Source organism: Papilio xuthus, unplaced genomic scaffold, assembly GCF_000836235.2.
Source record: "Papilio xuthus unplaced genomic scaffold, Pxut_1.1 DF827680.1, whole genome shotgun sequence".
Classification (NCBI taxonomy): domain Eukaryota; kingdom Metazoa; phylum Arthropoda; class Insecta; order Lepidoptera; family Papilionidae; genus Papilio; species Papilio xuthus.
Window position 1 is genome coordinate 6,160,969 of NW_013530969.1, and position 19,777 is coordinate 6,180,745.

At 33.9% G+C, this 19,777-nt stretch overlaps 1 protein-coding gene across 2 annotated transcripts in view; it reads right to left on the reverse strand.

Moving 5' to 3' along the window:
- Positions 1–19,307, reverse strand: part of LOC106117331 (uncharacterized) — a 52,022-nt gene extending 32,715 nt beyond the window's left edge. For both annotated transcript variants that reach the window (XM_013311590.1, XM_013311589.1), the window contains exons 1-2: positions 18,956–19,307; positions 6,957–7,138 (exon numbers count right to left, since the gene is read on the reverse strand). In XM_013311590.1, the coding sequence (XP_013167044.1) occupies positions 6,957–7,138; positions 18,956–19,010 (237 nt within the window). In that variant the 5' untranslated portion in view covers positions 19,011–19,307. The remainder of the gene's footprint in view (positions 1–6,956; positions 7,139–18,955) is intronic.
- Positions 19,308–19,777: the final 470 nt, after the last annotated feature.

Sequence of the window (19,777 nt, forward strand, 5' to 3'; positions counted from 1 at the left end):
GTAATCGGTATTCAGTAAAGTCCTTACAATTAAGTGTTATTTAATCTAAGGATAACTAATAATAGATTGGTCAAGGTAACCGACAAATATAGATTTATATTACATACAAATATTTCTAGGGCAAACATATTCAATACATATATGGGGTTTCTTCTTAATAACATCAATAATAAAATCACACTGGCCATATGTTCAACGTTATCATAGTATGGACATACCCATAATGAGCCTTATCCTCATTATTCTCTGTTTGAACTACGAAAAGGACTTTTTGCAAGCCATTTTTTAATTTTAAAGGGAATTTTATTTCAAATTCTTTGTATGTATTCTTTTTCCTCGGAGGAGCGTCGGTGGCAAAGTCAGGTGGTGTGGTCAAGCACTTGACTTGCATTCTACAGGTCCTGGGTTCGAATCCCGCCATGTACCAATGTGTTTTTCGATTTCCGATTTACATATGTACATTTATCCGACGTTCTTACGGTGAAGGAAAACATCGTGATGCAACCTGCACATATCTGAGAAGAAATTCAAAGATATGTGTGAAGTCAACCAACCCGCACTTGGCCGGCGTGGTTGACTATGGCCTAATCACCCTTAACTTAGGGAAGACTCCGAGCCCCTCGGTGGGGACGTATAGTGAGCTGATGATATATATTCTTTTTCCTCTTATGAGTAAGGTAAATATGGATTATATATTTTTATATAATTAATTGAAGGCGATTAGTAGACAATAATCACAAAAACAGGTAAAACAAGACTACTGTGAACTATTATAGTGTAACATAATAAAATTATCGCATCATAATTTTATTACTCATAAACATAACATGAATTATTATGTTTATGTCAATGTGTGTTATTTATTAATTATTAAATAATAATTGTATATAATAATAAACATTCATAACCCGCAGTTAGGTAAGTATTGGATTTTTTTTAATAAAAAAAATGTGCGCTTAATCACAATTGCACCTATTTCTAATAAATCGTTAATTGCTGTAAATAAATCTACACTAAAGGGTAATCATTAGCTAAGGATACTTAACGAATTTAAGTGCGGTTTTGCAAAAGTACAAGAGTTACTACAGACAAAAGCGATGAGTAATTTTAAAACAATGATATTGGTTATTTTATACGACACTTTATTTTGATATAAAGTGATTGTTGACTCCCTTTAAAAGTGCTTCCTTGTAATAATTTGGTTTTATGATTGCCATATTTAGAGATGCATAAAATTAAAATAATTTAAATTTTACAATAAATAATTTACTATTTATAAAGTAATAGCTGTCGCCCGCGACTCTGTCCGCGTGGGATGAAAAATACTTAGTTCGTTTTTTTATAAAAGGGAAGGTTTACCTTCCCTAGACCTCCACGAATATTTCAAGACCAAGATAAGATAAATCCGTTCAGCCGTTCTCGATTTTAAGCGAGACTAACGAACAGCTATTGATTTTTTTTATTTATATTTTTTTTTTTTTTTTTTTACGCTCGTGGTCATCATCAATATATTAGGTTTTTAATATATTGTGAGCAGGAAATTGGTAAATGTTAAAAATAAATTTGAATAGGTTAACAAGTCTTGTTAATTATTAAGTCGAAAGTAACAGGTTTTCTTTTATCAATTTTAGTGAATTTATGTTTACTAGCGGTCGCCCGCGACTTCTTTGGTGCACAAAAAAGTAACCAGTAATCCGCGTTTATCAGCCACCTTGTCGTCAAAGTTCCTTTAAAATCGGTCTAATCGTTTCGGTGATTACTCAGAACAAAGGCGGTCTTACAGACAAACATTTTAGAAAATTGTTTTTCGTTATCAGCAAACGTAAATACAAAATATGATTTTTTTTCAATATACTGTGATTCCATTTCTTTTCTGTTTGGTTCTGTACATGAGATTTTTATTTTTAAAACTTAAAAAAAAAATTAATTCGTAAAGAAGAAAAATTACTTACTTTATCACAACAATATTACATTTTCTTTCAAATTACAACCCTCCTAATTTAACGCAGTATTTTATCAAGCACAAGTTCAGTGCCTCATATCGGTTTATTTCAGAAGTCAATGACCCTTAGACAAAGACTTAACTATATTCCATTTGGGTTCCCAAGCGAAGCAATAGACAATATCTAAAAAAAAAATGTTTTAACGTTCGATAGATTTCGTATAAATTAATTGTGAATGCATAATAGTATAGAGAGCGTCGGTGGCTCAGAAATCAAGCACTTGACTTGTAATTTACAGGTCCTGGGTTCGAATCCCGCCATGTACCAATGTGTTTTTCGATTTACGATTTACATATATAAATTTATCCGACGTTCTTACGGTGAAGGAAATCATCGTGATGCTGCACATATCTGAGAAGAAATTCAAAAATATGTGTGAAGTCAACCAACCCGCACTTGGCCAGCGTGGTTGACTTTGGCCTAGTGATCTCTAACTTAGGGTGGGCTCCGAACTCCTCGGTGGGGACGTCTAGTGAGCTGACGATGATGATGATGCATAGTGTAGAGTTCATTTGTATAATAAAAAAACTTTTGCTACGACCATGTTATTGGATTTAGGGTAGTCAAACATATAAATGAATACCTAGACATAGACTTAAAAATAGTACCTATTTTTAATGCAACACAACGTTGTATATCTAGCGCAAAACTTCGTAAATAAAACCGCAATGCTGTTATTTGCCTATTCACCACGGTTAGTTCATTCTTTATGAGATTTTAATGGCATTTCCTGGTCACTACAAAAGCTTACTATAAACAAGTTAAGTATGCAACTAACAGATTGTAAGAAGTAGTAATTAGGGGCAGTTGTGTTAAATGAGAACATATTGGAAGAATAATCGAGAAGCAGAAACTACTATAAGGAAATACAAGAACGTCGCCAACTTATATTTTATTCTAGATCTAGGCAGGTATTAAATTTTCTGTATTAGTCCTACTTTTTCTCTTCTACTTTATGTTTGTACATACTTCTGTTTCTTGACATAAAACTTATTGGTGTGTAGTCAGAATAAATATGACCTAGTTTTACACCGGTAGTTACCTACTGTTGACTGTGTAAACTATATTTTTATCGTTACACTACTTTGTTTTAGCTTATGAATGTTGGTAAGATTAGAAATGTGTATCGTACGTCGTATTATCTTATTCTATATATGTAAAAATTAATTGCTGTTCGTTTGTCACGCTAAAACTCGAGAACGGCTGAACGGATTTATCTTATCTTGGTCTTGAAATGTTTGTGGAGGTTTAGAGAAGGTTTAAAATTGGAGAAAAATTCGAATAATTGCCGGGAAAACCCCAAAGAAAGTCTTTTTTTTCCATATAAACAGGTGAATGAATCTCGCTGATGCTTGGCATAGATGTAGAACATAGTCTGGAAAAACACATAGGCTAATAATTATTTTTTTAATTACGCGCGGACGGAGTTCCGGGCGACAGCTAGTATGAAATATATTTATATTATTACAGGAAAAAAAGCAAAAGATATAATATTAATAAGGGTTTTTGTAGCATAGCATAAGACACACCAAGCACACGAGATTCGATTTATTGGCTTCTCTTAAAGAAAGAGTTAATAAATTAAATTAAAAAAGATTTAATGCGAAATCGATAATGTGAAGGTTTTCTTTTGTTTTTTTTTTAAATTTATTAACAAGTCATAAACATGGCTTCTTAGAGAACCCAGCCATAACTTCATGTATTACATTCCAGATATTTCTGATTTAAAATCAAGTAAACTAGTTCAAACTAGTCGCAGGCAGTACCTAAACCAACAGACCTTATTATCAATAAGGCTTCGTAATACAACATTTTTATCTCCTATCAAAGTCGTTGCCGTAAAGGAACACATCATGAGGCATCCTGCACATATCTGCGAAGAAATTCAATGATATATGTGTGATGTCAACTCGCACCAGGCTGGCGTGGTTGACTATGACCTAGGGTTAACTTAGGCTCCGAGCCTTTCGGTGTAGTGAGCTCATGATGAAAGTCACTAAAAAATTATATACTGACAATCACATGAATTATTTACTTTTACCTGGAAATTATTATACCAAATTATTTGTTGAAATGAATAAAACCATCGTGTACCGTTAACCGTAAACGAAATGTGAATTAAAAACAATAATCGATTTTATACGGCACATGACTCATCTGTGCACGAGCGAGAAATCGATTAACAGAATCGATTAATCGAAGCGAAAAAGTATAACGATAAAGGATATTTGAATTACTCATTATTTTTGAATAACTTCAATTAGTTCACAATTTACTTACAACGAATTCTTAATAAAAATTTGGCAAACTTTCAAAGGATATAACAAGTTGCAACATGAATGTAAAGCAGTCTGCTGTTAACTGACGCAGGAGATGACAAACAGGAAAAGATTTTCCTTCCTTGTCATCCTTTCCTGTCCTTTTCCTTTCCTGGTCATCGTCATGTCACATCCAATTTTTTGTCCCACACTTAACTTATCAAAAAATGATGGAAAGGGTAGATCGCTAAAATTGGACCTATCCTTTATAAATTTCAAGAATTCGTAAGAAAATTCACCTTACAGAACTATTTATATTCTGAATACTCAGTCGAAGTCTGTGTCTTAGGTGATAAAGATTGTATAACAATAGTAATAATTGTTACCTTTCCCAATGATGCATAGTAAATACGTTATGTCAGATAATACTTTACCTTGTCACGGTTTGTTGACACCACTGAGAAACTATAACACGTGGTGAATGAAGTTAGGTTATCAAATGATATATTATGTCATTAGTTAATACTTTTAACGATTCACCGTTGGTTTCTGAGAACAGAATGCCCGTTTAAAACATTATTTTCTCTGTTTTGTCAAAGACAATGACAGGGATAACTATATGTTATACAGAGATTCTAGTCTTAGAATCCAACGATACTTAATCGTTTTAAAAATGGTAACAAAGATAGTATTGTTATAACTAGCAAAAACCAGTTAAAATGTATGAATTCATCGAGAAAAGCTCCAAAATAATGGGCCTAAAATTAGCAACATTTTACACAATTTTTGATGGGGAAAGTAATTGCACAATACGAATTGCTTAGAAAGAACACATTGGCAATAACGCATGAAATCCTAACACCCTTATCTTGTACAAGTTGCGTGATTCACATCATGAAGCAACTGTCAGCACTGTTTGTCTATCCCAAGTTGCCGCAACTGTTACAAAACACAGTTTTATCTACGTGACTCGCACTAAAACTATCACTTTATTTATTACCGCATAGATGGCGCCCGCGACTCCGTCCGTCAGAATAAAAAAAGGGTTAGTTGCTTATGTTTTCTTCCAGACTATATTCTACATATTCTACATGAGCGTCGGTGGCTCAGGGAGCGTCGGTGGCTCAGGGGTTAAAGCACTTGACTTGTGCTGGTCCTGGGTTTATCCAACAGTCTTACGGTGAAGGAAAACATAGTGATGAAATCTGCACATATCTGCGAAGAAATATGTGTGAAGTCCACCAACCCGCACTTGGTCAGCGTGGTTGACTATGGCCTAATCACTCCTAACTTAGGGTAGGCTCCGAGCCCCTCGGTGGGGACGTAACTGATGATATTCTACATGTATGTCAAATTTCAACAATTTCGTTTAACCGTTCTGGAGATACCTTCCTACAAACATCCATCCATCTAGAGATTAGGATTCATAATACTAGCTTTTGATCTGAGTCTACTGACATTTAACGTACTATTTATCAAAGGTAAATGACAATCACTTAATACATCGAAGGTTTATGTTTACCTAGAATAATAACTAATTACATAGATGTTAGATATTTAGGACATTGTCAAAGATATTGCTTAAGTTACAAATGTTTGCTATATAACAGATTAATTTTCAAGGCTATTTCTAAACTATGGTTGGTTACTAAACTTTGGTTCCTAAGCAACGGGGATCCATCCTTTGTGGTTGATTTTTAGGGTACCGTAACTCATAGAAAAAAACGAATTATAAGATCACTTTTTTTATAAGAGAAGGGGGCAAACGTGCGCCGAGAACACCGTGGTTATCAACCTCACACATGGATATGCAACACCAGAGGAACTGCAAATGCGTTGCCGGCCTTTAAGGAAATGGTATGCTGGCTTCTTGAAGGTCCCTAAGTGGTATTGGTTTGCTGTCCGTCAGTATGTCTGTCAAGACCCTTTTTTGTTATGGCAAGAAAAACTTAGTTTACATTATGACGTTTGGATAATATCCTGCTAAAAAGTTATTGACCCGCTTACAACTTCGGCCTCCGTATTTGCTAACATAGTTGCTAATCAATGTTGTACTATTTTAACTATAGTTATGGATAGATAGTTGTTAGTCATTGTCAGTATCTAAATTCAGCAAATACTGTTGAAAAAGATTTCTGTTTGGTATCGTTGTTTTTTGGAGCAACGTCGTATGATTAAATAGTATGTTGAATCAACTTCATATATACTTTACAAGTACAGACAGACAAACAAACCTTGCGATGAGACACGCGATGAGCTAACAGCAGTCGTTTGTTTTGCACAGTTTGTTTTATGCACGTCTGTAGACTTAGCAAGACGTATAAAGGTATTATTGCAAGAAAATACGACGAGACTTCGACATTTATAATGAAGACATGTTTCGTATTTCGTGATATTTGTGTCTTGACATGTTGCTGATACTTTACAGATTTCTAAAAAAGACAAAAAGGCGTCCTTAAGCGGTAAAAGATTTTTTGTCTGTACATTCATTATTAACCGTGAGTTTCCAAAACCAAAATCTCCGTTTAAAACGTATTGTTTTGTCAAAGGTAATCACAGTGAGGACGATATGTCTTATACAGAGATTTTGGTTTTAGAAACTTACGGTAATTCATTCAGTTTTGACATTCTGCTATCACAAAGTAACGTCATCGCTTTAAATTTTTCTGTACACATAATAAAATCTTGGTCTTACCTTAACATCAATCAGTCGTACAGTAAAAGCGGCCGCTTCAGGCGCTGTCAGGCGAAGTTGACACGTCGCGTTGCCTGCAGAAGGCGGGCGGGAGAGGGACAGCGCCAGCGCCGCCCCCGCTCCCGCGTTCCCTCCGACCTCCACTTCCTTTGTGCGACCGCATAGTAAGCTGGAGCAGTCGCCTGTAGGGTAAACAAACTGTTATAGACAACCAGCAACATTTTGATATCTAAACTACATGGCAATATTATATGAAGAATAAGTATTTAATAGCATTTATTATATACAACACGTAATCAATAATTTAGTCTTGGTAATTTGCTGGCCTTTTAACATTGAAATAATACGACTTTTATATATAACACTAGCTGTCGCCCGCGATTCCGTCCGCGCGGTATTAAAAATAGATGTTGGCCGATTGTCAGACCTACTCAATATACTCACAAAATTTCATGAAAATCGGTCAAGCCGTTTCGGAGGAGTATGGGAACGAAAATTGTGACACGAGAATTTTATATATAAGACGAAATATTTTCAACGCGGGTGATTTTACGCAAGAAAAACAAGGTAGTCCATTGTTTCATCTTACACCTTCCATCACCTAATGGTTTACACGTATTCAGTCTTCCTGCCACTTATTTCTTAACATCACGACAGGATATTTCAGTTATGAATTACTTATGTCTTATTTATAATCTGTAACGCTTCAATGTAAGCTCTAAGTACGAATGTAAACCTTATCGCTCTGACGTCATACTGTACGCAAATGCATCAAATTAGTTACGGACACATATCGATTAGTACCAGCAGTAAATCATAGAAGTAATCTTAATCTTATGCAGCTGCAGCAACAAATATTACTTCAAAGGATCAAAAAGACTCAACCAGAACGGAACATCTTTTTTGTAAGGACTCCCAGTTATCTATACTTAATATTATAAAGCGGAAGAGTTTGTTTAAACGCGCTAATCTCAGGCACTACTGGTCCGATTTGAAAAATATTTTTTTGGTTGGATAGTCCATTTATAGAGGAAGGCTTCAGGTTATGTAACATTACGTTGCGACCAATAGTTTTTTTTTTCATTCCGCGCGGACGGAGTCGCGGGCGACAGCTAGTGTTATTTTATTTATGTGGCATAATAATATTAGAATTATCAGGAATATATTTGATAGAAGATATGGTAATTTTGTTCCTTTAAAGCAGCAGCAATTGGATTAGATTCCAAATTCAAAATTGGGAGCACTCAATTTCCTTCAAGCGTGAAACCTAATTTTATAGTCTGGTTACTTTGATTAACCACACGCAATAATTAAAACGATTAATTGATACGACACTATTCTTAGAAGCCATGGTCCTTTCGAGTCGGATAAATTGTGCTACAATTAATTTTAAAAATTTCCTTTTTCGGTTACTTCTTTCAGATGAAAGATTGTCTATGATTATTCATAGAAGTTTAACTTAGTCGTTTTCATTAATTTACCGAATTGAATGAACGAAACGAATACGCTACGAAACACAACAACATTTAATCTTAATTTACGCCGAAGGTCATTTTAATTAGATGTTCATATGTTTACAATTATTCTTCCATTTAAAATGTTTTGGTGTAGCTTCTTTTGTTTACAGTATTAGGCATACTTTAGAATAGTTTTTAAGCCAAACAGACAGACAGGTACAAGCGGTAGCGGAACGCAAATCAACGTTCAATAAACACGGTTTAAAATACATTAAACAAGATATAAAACTTAAGTATAGTACTAAGCACATATAAGAACATAAGCTCGTAACATAGTTGTCATGAGGTAACAACTCCTTAAACGATATTTAACTAAGTTATTTTAAGATTATGTCGCGATAAGAGTGACTCATTTATACGACTTAAATTTAGAAGAGGCATGTTTTCTAATTAACTTTAAATTTAATTTTTCATTTAGGGCGATATAAATATTAACTGTATATAATAATAGAAATTTAATTGAGATTTTTTATCAATCTACTATTTGTACAGATTCTAGATTGGACATCGTTGTACAACCAAACAATTAATTCAATACCCTATAAGGCACTATAAATACAATTTAAAATTAATGATTTATTTTTAACATCGTCTTATAATCGTTACTTAAGTACGTAAACCGTTCTTCCAGCCAGTCTTAACGTAAGATCATTATGCACAGGTTCTATTTATAGAACGCATTTGCATCGCGCTTGCGTAAGAAACTAGACGCATGTTCGAGAGTCCACAGAAAGTTTTGTACACGTTGCCTGGTTGATAGGCTTTCTTGTGCACTACACGACTGTAAAACTAATATAGTGCTATCCAAACTTTATGGCTGCTCGGAATTTTAATTTAAATTGGACGCGATTTTCTCCAAACGTAGTGGGCTTAAATCTAGACGTGTGTTAGCATCTAAACACGAGTCAAGATAAAGTTTAAATCTTGTTATAACTGGTGCCTGGCTGTTTATGATATCCTGGTTGACTTAACAATTACATTGCGTTAAAGTTCTTCGCCGAAATATATTATACAAAGCGTTTTATACTTATAAAGACATTTTATTTCTTACTGGAATATTATCAATTCGTGGAATGGTAATACATGTCTTCCTACGCGTCACGTATAAGAAGAACCTCGATAGATTTCTATAAAATTAATGCAATGAGACATGTTTTATCTAAGTTTCAATTTAGTGGAAATAAAAGTCTATTTCCACTACATTACTACATTGATTGTCATAACTCGGAGATATTAATAATAAGAGAATCGCATACCAGTAAAACATCATACAAAAACGTCAGAGATTTCACGATAATTCATATGTCTAGAAAAGTACCACTCATTCAAAGTCTTTTGCCTAGTTTTCTTAGTCATACGAGTATATACTTGTAACTCGTAGCCGTCCTCGCAATTGTGTAGATATAAATAAACTATACAATGCCTGGACTGCATATGGAGAGATGCCAACAAACAGCCTGAAGGTATGTCATTGATAGATAAAATATGAATCCCACTTGATCGAGGCTACCGTCTCTTGTACTCCTAAACGAGGACACCTTATATTATAAATAGTGTATTTTCAATCAATACAAACCAAAAATATATTAAGCAATTACGAGAATTTGTATAAGACGGATTTTAGTACTATAGGGTTCTTCATTCGGTCTTTTTACATTGTTATATACAATCTTCACAAAAGCTGTCTGTCCGTTACTAGCACTTATCTTAAAAGTCTTTGAATGTGTTCTTGCACTTCACTTAGACAAGAGGAATTGTAGGAATCACAATTTTAATTGTCCTTGCATGAATAACAGAGTCTATAAATTCAGACAATTTAAAAAAAATGAATTATCTTTAACCTTAAAGCAGTATCAATAGCATAGTTTGTGCAGTCTTTGTCCTATGTTAATGTTACTAATATTATAAATGCGAATGTTTGGATGAATAGATTATGGGTGTTTGTATGAAGATATCTTTGGAACGGCTGCATGGATCTCGCTGAAATTTGGCATGTATGTAGAACATAGTCTGGAAGAACCCATAGGCTACTTATTAAGTTTGTTTTTAATTCCGCGCTGACGGAGTCACGGTCGACAGCTAGTATTGAATAAATCTGACATTTACCCATTGAATAAATGTAATAGTTGCTTGAATCATGCGTATTCAATGAAGCTTATCAATTAAAATATAAGGGAAATATCTGTTTGCTTTATAAACATTAATTATATGAGCAGGTGAGTAATTTGTTAAAAAGCACGTGCTAACAAACGTTACTAAAGCAGGATTGCCTTGGACCGTAGCTTTTCATAGATTATCATGACCATGAACACGTAAATATATTAAGAAAAATGATTTATAGATAAATAAACATTAAAACCTCTTTGGAACAAAGATTATTTATAATCTATTTATTTATTTATTTTAAAATATCTTTAGATTAGGATTTATTTCAGTCCAATGCTAAAAGATAACCCTTAGATGATCCTCAAATTCCGTACACAACCAATTTTTGTTAATTATTTCTGTAAGATAAAAGTAAGTGGTATTTTAAATTAAGGGTGAGAGAAGACTATGCTAGAAAGTGTATTTTAACGAAAAAATTTTAAATTCCACGAGTTCCAGTTTGTCTATTATAAAAGTTTATAGATTTGGATTGCAAATATAGACGTCGTCTTTTAACTTAGATTGTCGATCTATGTTACTAATATAAATGCGAATGTTTGGATGGATCAACTGTATGGATCTCGATGGACTGAGAACAGTGTAAAAGGACGCATAGGCTACAAAATTAATTAACCCTAGCGTAAGTAGTCGCAGACGACAGATAATCTACTAGATAATTTGGATGAATTCTAATACACGGAATGAAAGATAAGTTTATATGTTACACAATATAACACAAACACCATATTACTTTGATAATTAACCATTAGGTAAACCTTAACTGTATTAAAAGTATAAGATTAACTTGATTAGAAAATGTATTAAAGTACACATCGAAGAAACGCTACATATGTAAGAAAAACAGTACATTGTAAGTATAGTAATATTCCCACAGCAAGTCTAGACTAATCAAACTATACACAATGTTAAAGCGAACAATTGAAATGAAGAGTATTGTGAGAAATTAATAGTCTATGGTACAAAACATAGTAAAATTATTACTTTTAATCATAGTGGAAATGAAAATCTTAAAGTACTTTCAATACTTGTAGAAAAATCAGTTTGTTGTACCGAAACCTTTTTTTTTATCATAAGGTGGCAAACGAGCGAGCGGCCACCTGAATTCGCTGAAATAGCGAATTGACCGTTGCCCATAGACATACGCAATTGCATATGCGTTGCATACCTTTAATCGACGGAGGAGAGGATGCACAGAAAGAAAATATTTTCCCTTCACATGCATCCTCTCATCCGAAAAGACCACTTCCACTTCCCATCCTTTCCTTATAAGAAAAAGGGTGGGAAGGGAAAGAGGACTAAATTAAGCCTCCGGTACGCACATTCATCAGACGAAACGCGGAATTGCTTCCACTTCACGCCTGTCTTCTGTGTGGTATTTCACCAGGCGAGCCGGGCCAATTCGTGCGAAGATGTTAAAGCGGGCTCTACCACTGTTTAGTATAAACATCTTAAATCACATAGTTTTGTGGATGTTTTGGTAATGAAAACTCGTAGGAAAGGTCCGCGCAGACAGACTAAATAGAGTCGGAAAGCCGAGCAGATTTTTATGGAAAGAAAATTTAATTATTTTTTACTTTGTACGTCCTTTTTTTATCTAAAACAAGCCTAAAACACATGAAAAGTAAAGATGAATCTTGTTTCAATCGCATAAAGCTCAATTTTATTAAAGGATAAAAATCGGAATTGTTCTTCGCCCCGGTCCATCTGAACGGACCCTAACAATATCGTTGAGTGTATGAGTACACACATTGCTGCATAACAATTAAAACTATTTATATATAAGGTCGTGTTGTACATTTGTACGTTAGCACATGTTGTTGACAATCACGCGTACATAGAGCGATCATCTATGCTAATTAATTACTAACAACATACCAGCTTATCTTTAAGTATGGATATTTGTCTTAACGTTATGTATAATTCTCTGTCGTTACCCCTGTTGCCGGCACATACGGAACCTCTTTATAATTTTTACTTACAATTTTTATATTTCGAACAATATGTATTCCTATGTATTCCTTCCTTTTTTCTAATTTAATATCTAGTTTTAAATATATCATCAAGCCAACAGTGCGTGCTAATCTTATTACCTTACTCTATTTTATAATATTTTAGTATCTCTTTTAACTTTTTTATATAATTTTCTGAAATTTATCAAAATCCAACCGTTCTTTTCCATCCTCTCTATTTTCCGTCGTCTTTAATCTCACTTAATTTAGGGTAGGCGTACCAGTTTTCGTCCTCTAGATCAATCATTCTATATTTTATTTGTAAGCCCCTTCTTTATCATTCATGTTATTCTCATATTGATATACGTCAGTAATTCGTGTTTCAACAGTGTAAAGCCATGATAAAGCTATAAACAGATTTATCGCCACATCCAGTGTCAAATAATAGTAAAAGTGTATAGACTTTACGTTACCACCTCTAATTAGCAAACAGTCGTGATGTGACGTCACGAGTCGTCCATGGACAACGGATTTTAAAGCCATGATTACCACAGAACCTTAATACATTGTAGTAAACACGCACACGGATTTATTACAAGGACATGGTAGCATGGTAATTTTTTTTCGCTCCTCTGTAAAATAATGTGTTTAAATTATAAAACAGTTCATGTTTTAGATCTAAAAATTATGGATGGATTGAATGATGCTGATAAAAATAAAAATATAGGAAGCGGTCATAGAAAAATCATATCAACACGTATCATTGGAATAGGAACCCAAAATATGTTTGTAAAAAAAATGATATGAATCAAGAAAAAGTTGTAACGTCTTTATTCAGTTGTACTTAATAAAAACACAGCAACAACATCCACAAATAACATCACAATAGACAAGTTAAATTCAAACAAAATTTGACATTGACATTGACAGAGCTGCGTCGTGACGTGGACTCGGTACTACTTTCAACGCTTCTGCGAGGTTATTAAAAAAAGTGGATTAACGCATCGACAACGAATTGAAGAGATAGACTAAACAAAAGAAAATAACTAAATTTGAATTTAAATAAACACAAGAGAACCCTAAAAAATGGTTAATAGTATTATTGGCCATAGTCAAAATGTCATAAACTCCATGCCATAACATTTCACGGACATCACCAAAACTCAACGTGTAAACAAGTTAATAGTCCTAATACCCCATGAGCTCATAGCTTTTTACAATTCTGTGTGCATTAAAAAAACAAATAATAGAAATAATGACAGTAATATTTGTACGAATAGAGGACACATTAATGTTAATTCTAATAGCGACTTTATGCCATCATTTTCCTTATTTGTTCCCACAAATCCTTTCTTAAACAAACAGGACATTCGAAGTCACAATTCAGGCTATTGTATATGTGAAATATAAAACGCAAACCGTATGCCGTGCATCCGTGTCTCACCAAGTGTGCCAAGAAACAGTTGGCCCACAGCTAACTGTAGCCCGGCTTGCGAACCATCTCACGAGAACACCATTGTCCTACATACACAATTACTTGGAAGATTCTTTTAATGCGCCCCAATTTATCCGGTCTCAACGTTAACAACTTGATATCTTAAATTAGACTGTGTTCATTAGTTTAATAATCCAAATAAAGATTCACAGAAGCTTGCATATCCTGCCAGATGCAGGATGATGTCAATAAAAATGAATTACTTAGATCGTGCTTCTACCTTCTGTTAACTTTTTGGTTTTTTCAAGCAATGTAAGGTTATTTAAAATGCCTACAATATCATAGAAACCTCATTTGGTCAAGGGGAAGAAAATGTTTGTTCAATATTGTGCTTAGTTAAAGAAGATAATTAAAAAAATCGTTGACCAAATTCTTATCCCAATTACTTGGAAACAACAAGCTTCTTCTAAACTGATCTAAAAACAGCTAAACACTCACGTATATTCGTCAGGTGGCGGCACCGACTAGTTTCATTCGAGCCCATCGGGGACCCTTCACCCCCCAAATGGGCTCGGGGTCCGTTTTTATATCAGTTTATTATAATGTCTCACGAAAGTTTGAATAATTTAATCTTCTTCTATTTTATGTAATTCCGTCTTCACCATATTCGAAGTCAAGAAAAACTTTTCACAAATTGTCTTGACTCATCAAATCAAGCTCACCAACAAAATTTATTGTGTTCTAGATGGTTAGGGGCAATTGCAATATATTGACCTTCCAGTTTCATTCTGCGATCATTGAATCAATCGTGGATGTCTTAATTGACCTTCCCACGTGTCAATTGCTCCAAAATATTGGTCCAAGACAAATATCTTCCGTCTATTAAGGACAAACATGTTATTGTCATCGATTTGCTCTTCATTTCCAATGAATATTTTGGAGTCACCAACAGAAGAATTTTCTTTTTTTTCAGTATTTCTGAAATACTTGATAATTCATTGAGCGTCGGTAGCTAAGGGGTTTAACCGCTTGACTAGTAGTCTGTAGGTCCTGGGTTCAAATACCGCCATGTACCAATGTGTTTTTCGATTTACGATTTACATATGTACATTTATCCGACGTTTTTACGGTGAAGGAAACATCGTGATGCACGTGAGAAGTAATTCAATAATACTGAATGATACTGGGCCAGCTTGGTTGATTATGGCCTAGTCCCCCGTGACTTAGGGTAGTCCTAGCCACTCAGTGGGGACCTAAAGTGAGCTGATAATGATGATTTCTTAAAATCTTACGGTTGTCGGGTATAAAAGATTGGTCTTAGTTGCGTCATCACATGAATTGGTCAATTCAATTAAGTGGTCAGAACTGACGAGTCTATTGAATACAAGTCCTTGAATTATATGCTTAAAGGTAATTTGAAATAAATCTGTTATTCCAAATGACAGATTGAATAATGGCCACTATTTTGTACATCACTCAGTCACATTCAGAAAAATTACGCTCACTCATTTTTTGTGTATTCAATCTGTAAACATATATGTAAACGAAACATAAAGAAACTTTACACATAATCTTTGTTTGATTAATAATCCTTTTAAGATCACCTTGGTGCTAAGAAATTAATGGGTGCTCTTTTTAACTGTCTTTTAACAAATCACTTGCTTCATTTATAATTTCTGATGCACGTTGTCTAGTTCCGATGTAGTAAATTATTTTTCTATTAATTACGTTTAGCAACGTTTTGGCAACTATTATGACAGTAATAGAATGAATTAAAAATATACAAAGACAACATTAGTGTGGGCAAAACATATTTAAGTGGTGATAAACAATCGCCAAAAATAGTTGCAGAACGTGTGTCGCGTACCGATCGAGTGGTGCCAAGAGAAAGTTGAATCCGTTCCACTTCGGCATTAACATAACAGACAGACAATTTGTCTGTAGTAAACATGTATTAAATGTTAACGATTTTTGGCAACAACACGAGACCGCACAAGCAAAGCAACCTACAGACTGTATCTCCATGACCCACTGGCATGAACCGAATAAAACCTAACTATTTTTGGGATCACTCACAATTAAACGGATAGTAGATGATAGGAACCTACAAAAAAATCATACTTTTTGCTCAACCCAATGAATCCTCAGGAAGTTGCAACAAGAAATTCGTCCGTAAGTGGTTTTCTTGTTACTACCAAATTACACCTTAAAAGCTAAATGTATCGTACCATTATTTCTTATGTAAGTGACGTTTCTTGTTATAAAACAAAAGTTACATAAAGTAAACAACTCAAATCCATTTACCTCTTAATTGAGCTAACAATAAAATTGCGAGTACACAATTGTAAGTGTTGCATTCCTCTGATCAAACTAAAAAGGTTTTCCTCACAATCATTTCATTATCCTTAAGATAATCGTTGTATTGTCGCATACTTTACGTAACTAGTGCTGTAAGAAAATTATCTTTATTATTAATTTGCTATATATAATTTCACGCTCGTGAACAAAACGTAATAATTGAGGAAAAAATTGAGACGGGGGAGAAGCTAGGGGTAGACTTATAGTCCTATGTCCCGACAGTGCGCCGCCAGTTCGATCTATCCTGGGCTCTGCGCTTGGTCTCGGGCCATGTAAGCCCAATCGCCTTCATTTCGGCAGCTACTGATCGCCGCCAAGTTTGGTTAGGACGGCCACGTCTTCTAGGCGCTAGAGGGGTAGGCTTAGGAAGAAATGGATGGATTCCATGAAAGGTGAAATGATTAAGAAGGGAGGGACAAATTAAGTGAGGTAAGATAAATCGATCTGGAGGACAAAAACTGGTGCACCTACCCTAGTGAATGGGATTAGGACAGGGAGATGAGAGATATAACATAATAAAGAAACCCTAATTTCCTTGGTTGCATCACACATTACGCTAATTAAGAATAAGTACTATGTCCATAAATTATTTTCTTACTTGAGCAACAACTTTTTCACACGTAGGTCATTTCAGTAATAGTATGCAATATTTATCATTATTGGTATTTCATATAGCAGACATATAAGTAATACTGATTACAAATAATTTCCAAATTGGAATTACTATAATATATTTTTTATCTTTACTGTGTTATGAAACACACATATCACTACATGTGTATGTACTTAACATTATGTAAGTAAATAAAATTATATCAGCAACTGCTAATATATTGAAACAATAGATAAATTATCTGTCCCCGAATTCATACGTATCTAGTTTCGTTGCAAAAAAAAACGTCATTTTAGATTTTTATCTAAATTACAATATTACTAAAATTCTCGTGTCGCTATGTTAGTCACTAATCCTCCTAAACAACTTGAACGATTATTATGAAATTTTATATGCATATTCAGTAGGTCTGAGAATCGTCTACTATGTTTAAATCCCGCGTGGACGTAGTCGCGGGCGACATCTAGTTATCTTGACCCCGAGCATTTATTGGTGACAACTAAAAGAAAATGAGTTTAGTTGTTCGAGTTTATCTTTTTTAGGCAGATGCATCACGCGAACCAGAATAATTAAGCCCCTTAAGAAGACAGATAGTGGGTCCAAAATTATTATTATAATAAAATTCAACATAGAACAGTCGTACATTTAGTCTTTAGTTAGTATTTAGTTTTAGTAACATAAGTATCTCCGTAATTAAATTAGTCCAAAACATTAGTTATAGCTTTAAAATTTTAAGAAAAATTAAACTCGAAAGTTTTAAAACTAGAATTTATTTGACCGTTGCCAAACTGAAAGACATTGAAGTTTTTTTACGTTGCATAATATTGTATTTTTCCACTACAGCCAAATCAAATAATCTGTCGTTAAATTAACATAAGGAAGTTATATAAGGTATCGTCTAGGTTATAGACAAGGAATAGGTCACCTTGTTACTTTGGGTACCAGTGAAAAGTGTGATAAGTACATATTTACGTTTTTGCATTACTGCTTTTGTTTTGTAATTTAAAAGAACCTAAAACTTTGTTATTGTCCTATGGTAAAGTAGACATTAATTTATTAAACACTGGCTGTCGCCCACGACTCCGTCCGCGCGGAATTAATAATAAACATAATAAGTAACGTATGTGTTCTTCTAGACTATGTTAAGAGATCCGTTCAGCCGTTCTAGAGGTACCTTCAAACAAACATCCAAACATTCGCATTTATAATATTAGTAAGATTATCATCGCTTTTAAAATATTTATCAGACTATTCAAGTAACTAACGAAAATTTATTCATATTTGGAACGCATGTTTACTCTTTCTTTAAGTTAAAGGTGCAATAGATAACTAAGACTGGCAGTTATAAACAATGCTGGTTTATTCTTACGTTTCGCAGCAAATGTTTTTGCAAAAACAATATCTCATACCAGTCCAATTAGACGCGTTATAAAAACATCGGACATATGTATTTCCTAATTAACACGATGAAGTCTTGCAAGTCGAGATGTTTCTTAATATAAGTGCAAAATATTTCCACAAGCGTTACTATGCGATTAATAAAATTCAGCAAATCACACGTTCTCATTGCCCGTCGGCTGGCGATATTGTGAAACTTCGCTGTTTCGCACATTACAACAAAAAAAAACAAGTAAGCGTGGATTGTATGACCTTTAAATACATATCCGATAATTTAACGAACGTTCTTTATTAAATTTTTTAAACAGGTAAGTAAATCACTTTAAATATTAAAACCAAATTTATGCTAGCAAATTATGTCTTGATATAAATTTTAAATTAAAATTTTAACTGTCGGAATTTAAAAATGTAATATTTCTACTGTTATTTAGCCCTCCGTAAGTAGTAAGCAAATGATATAAGTAAAAAGTACAAAAAAGTTATGTATCTGTTTGATGAACTAGTATCATATATAGATGAAATAACTTAAGAACTAAGTTTAAAATAAGTTATTTTAAACTTACCGGATTGGAATGCTTGGAAAAGTAGAATAGAAAACACTAGTATTACTGTCAACATTTTTTAAGAAATACCAAATCGTACACTCTCAACATGGAATTAAAAATCAGAACCGTTTGCATCGTGTAGTCGTTTGAAATAAAAGAAAATATCAATCAAGATCACGGCACAGTTAAACACACAATAAACTGAAAGGAACTGTTGAAATTTTGTACACAAAAATAACAGTTACAATTCGAAGTTTAGACGAGAGTTACGTCGTATGGGCTTGTTTGGAATCATGGCGGTAAAATGCGGCACAGCCACGCACGTCAACTATACACGGCGGATAAACTGAAACTGACAGTTGGATCGGAAAGGCAAAGGCGCGAAGGAGAAGTCGCGCTTCGTTGCGTGTTAACTGGCAGCTCCCTCTATAAATATACGGCGAAAGGCTTCACTGTTTGTAATGCCTTGTTTTATGGCGCCAGCAATTTAATTAAGTTTGCTAGACATGTAAATCTATTGCTGTTTTTGCTAAAGACAAATTATATATTAGTTTATATATGAATTTTATGTTAATATAGGTATTTTTGAAATCTCTTCTATTCAGTAGAAATAATACATTTTTTTAAATAATATAAATTGGTGCGGTATGAAAAAAAAAATATTTAAAAAAATAAGCCAAAGAGCGAACTCGTTTCTAGCAAACATATTTGAAAAGGGGCGTCGACTAAATTTTGCCCTGTGGGCAAGACTCATATATTAAGTTGTAAAGGAAAAAAACGCTAGATGGGAAAAAGCCGCATAAAGCAGATTTACGTACGTAAGGTAAGGTAATGAAAAGC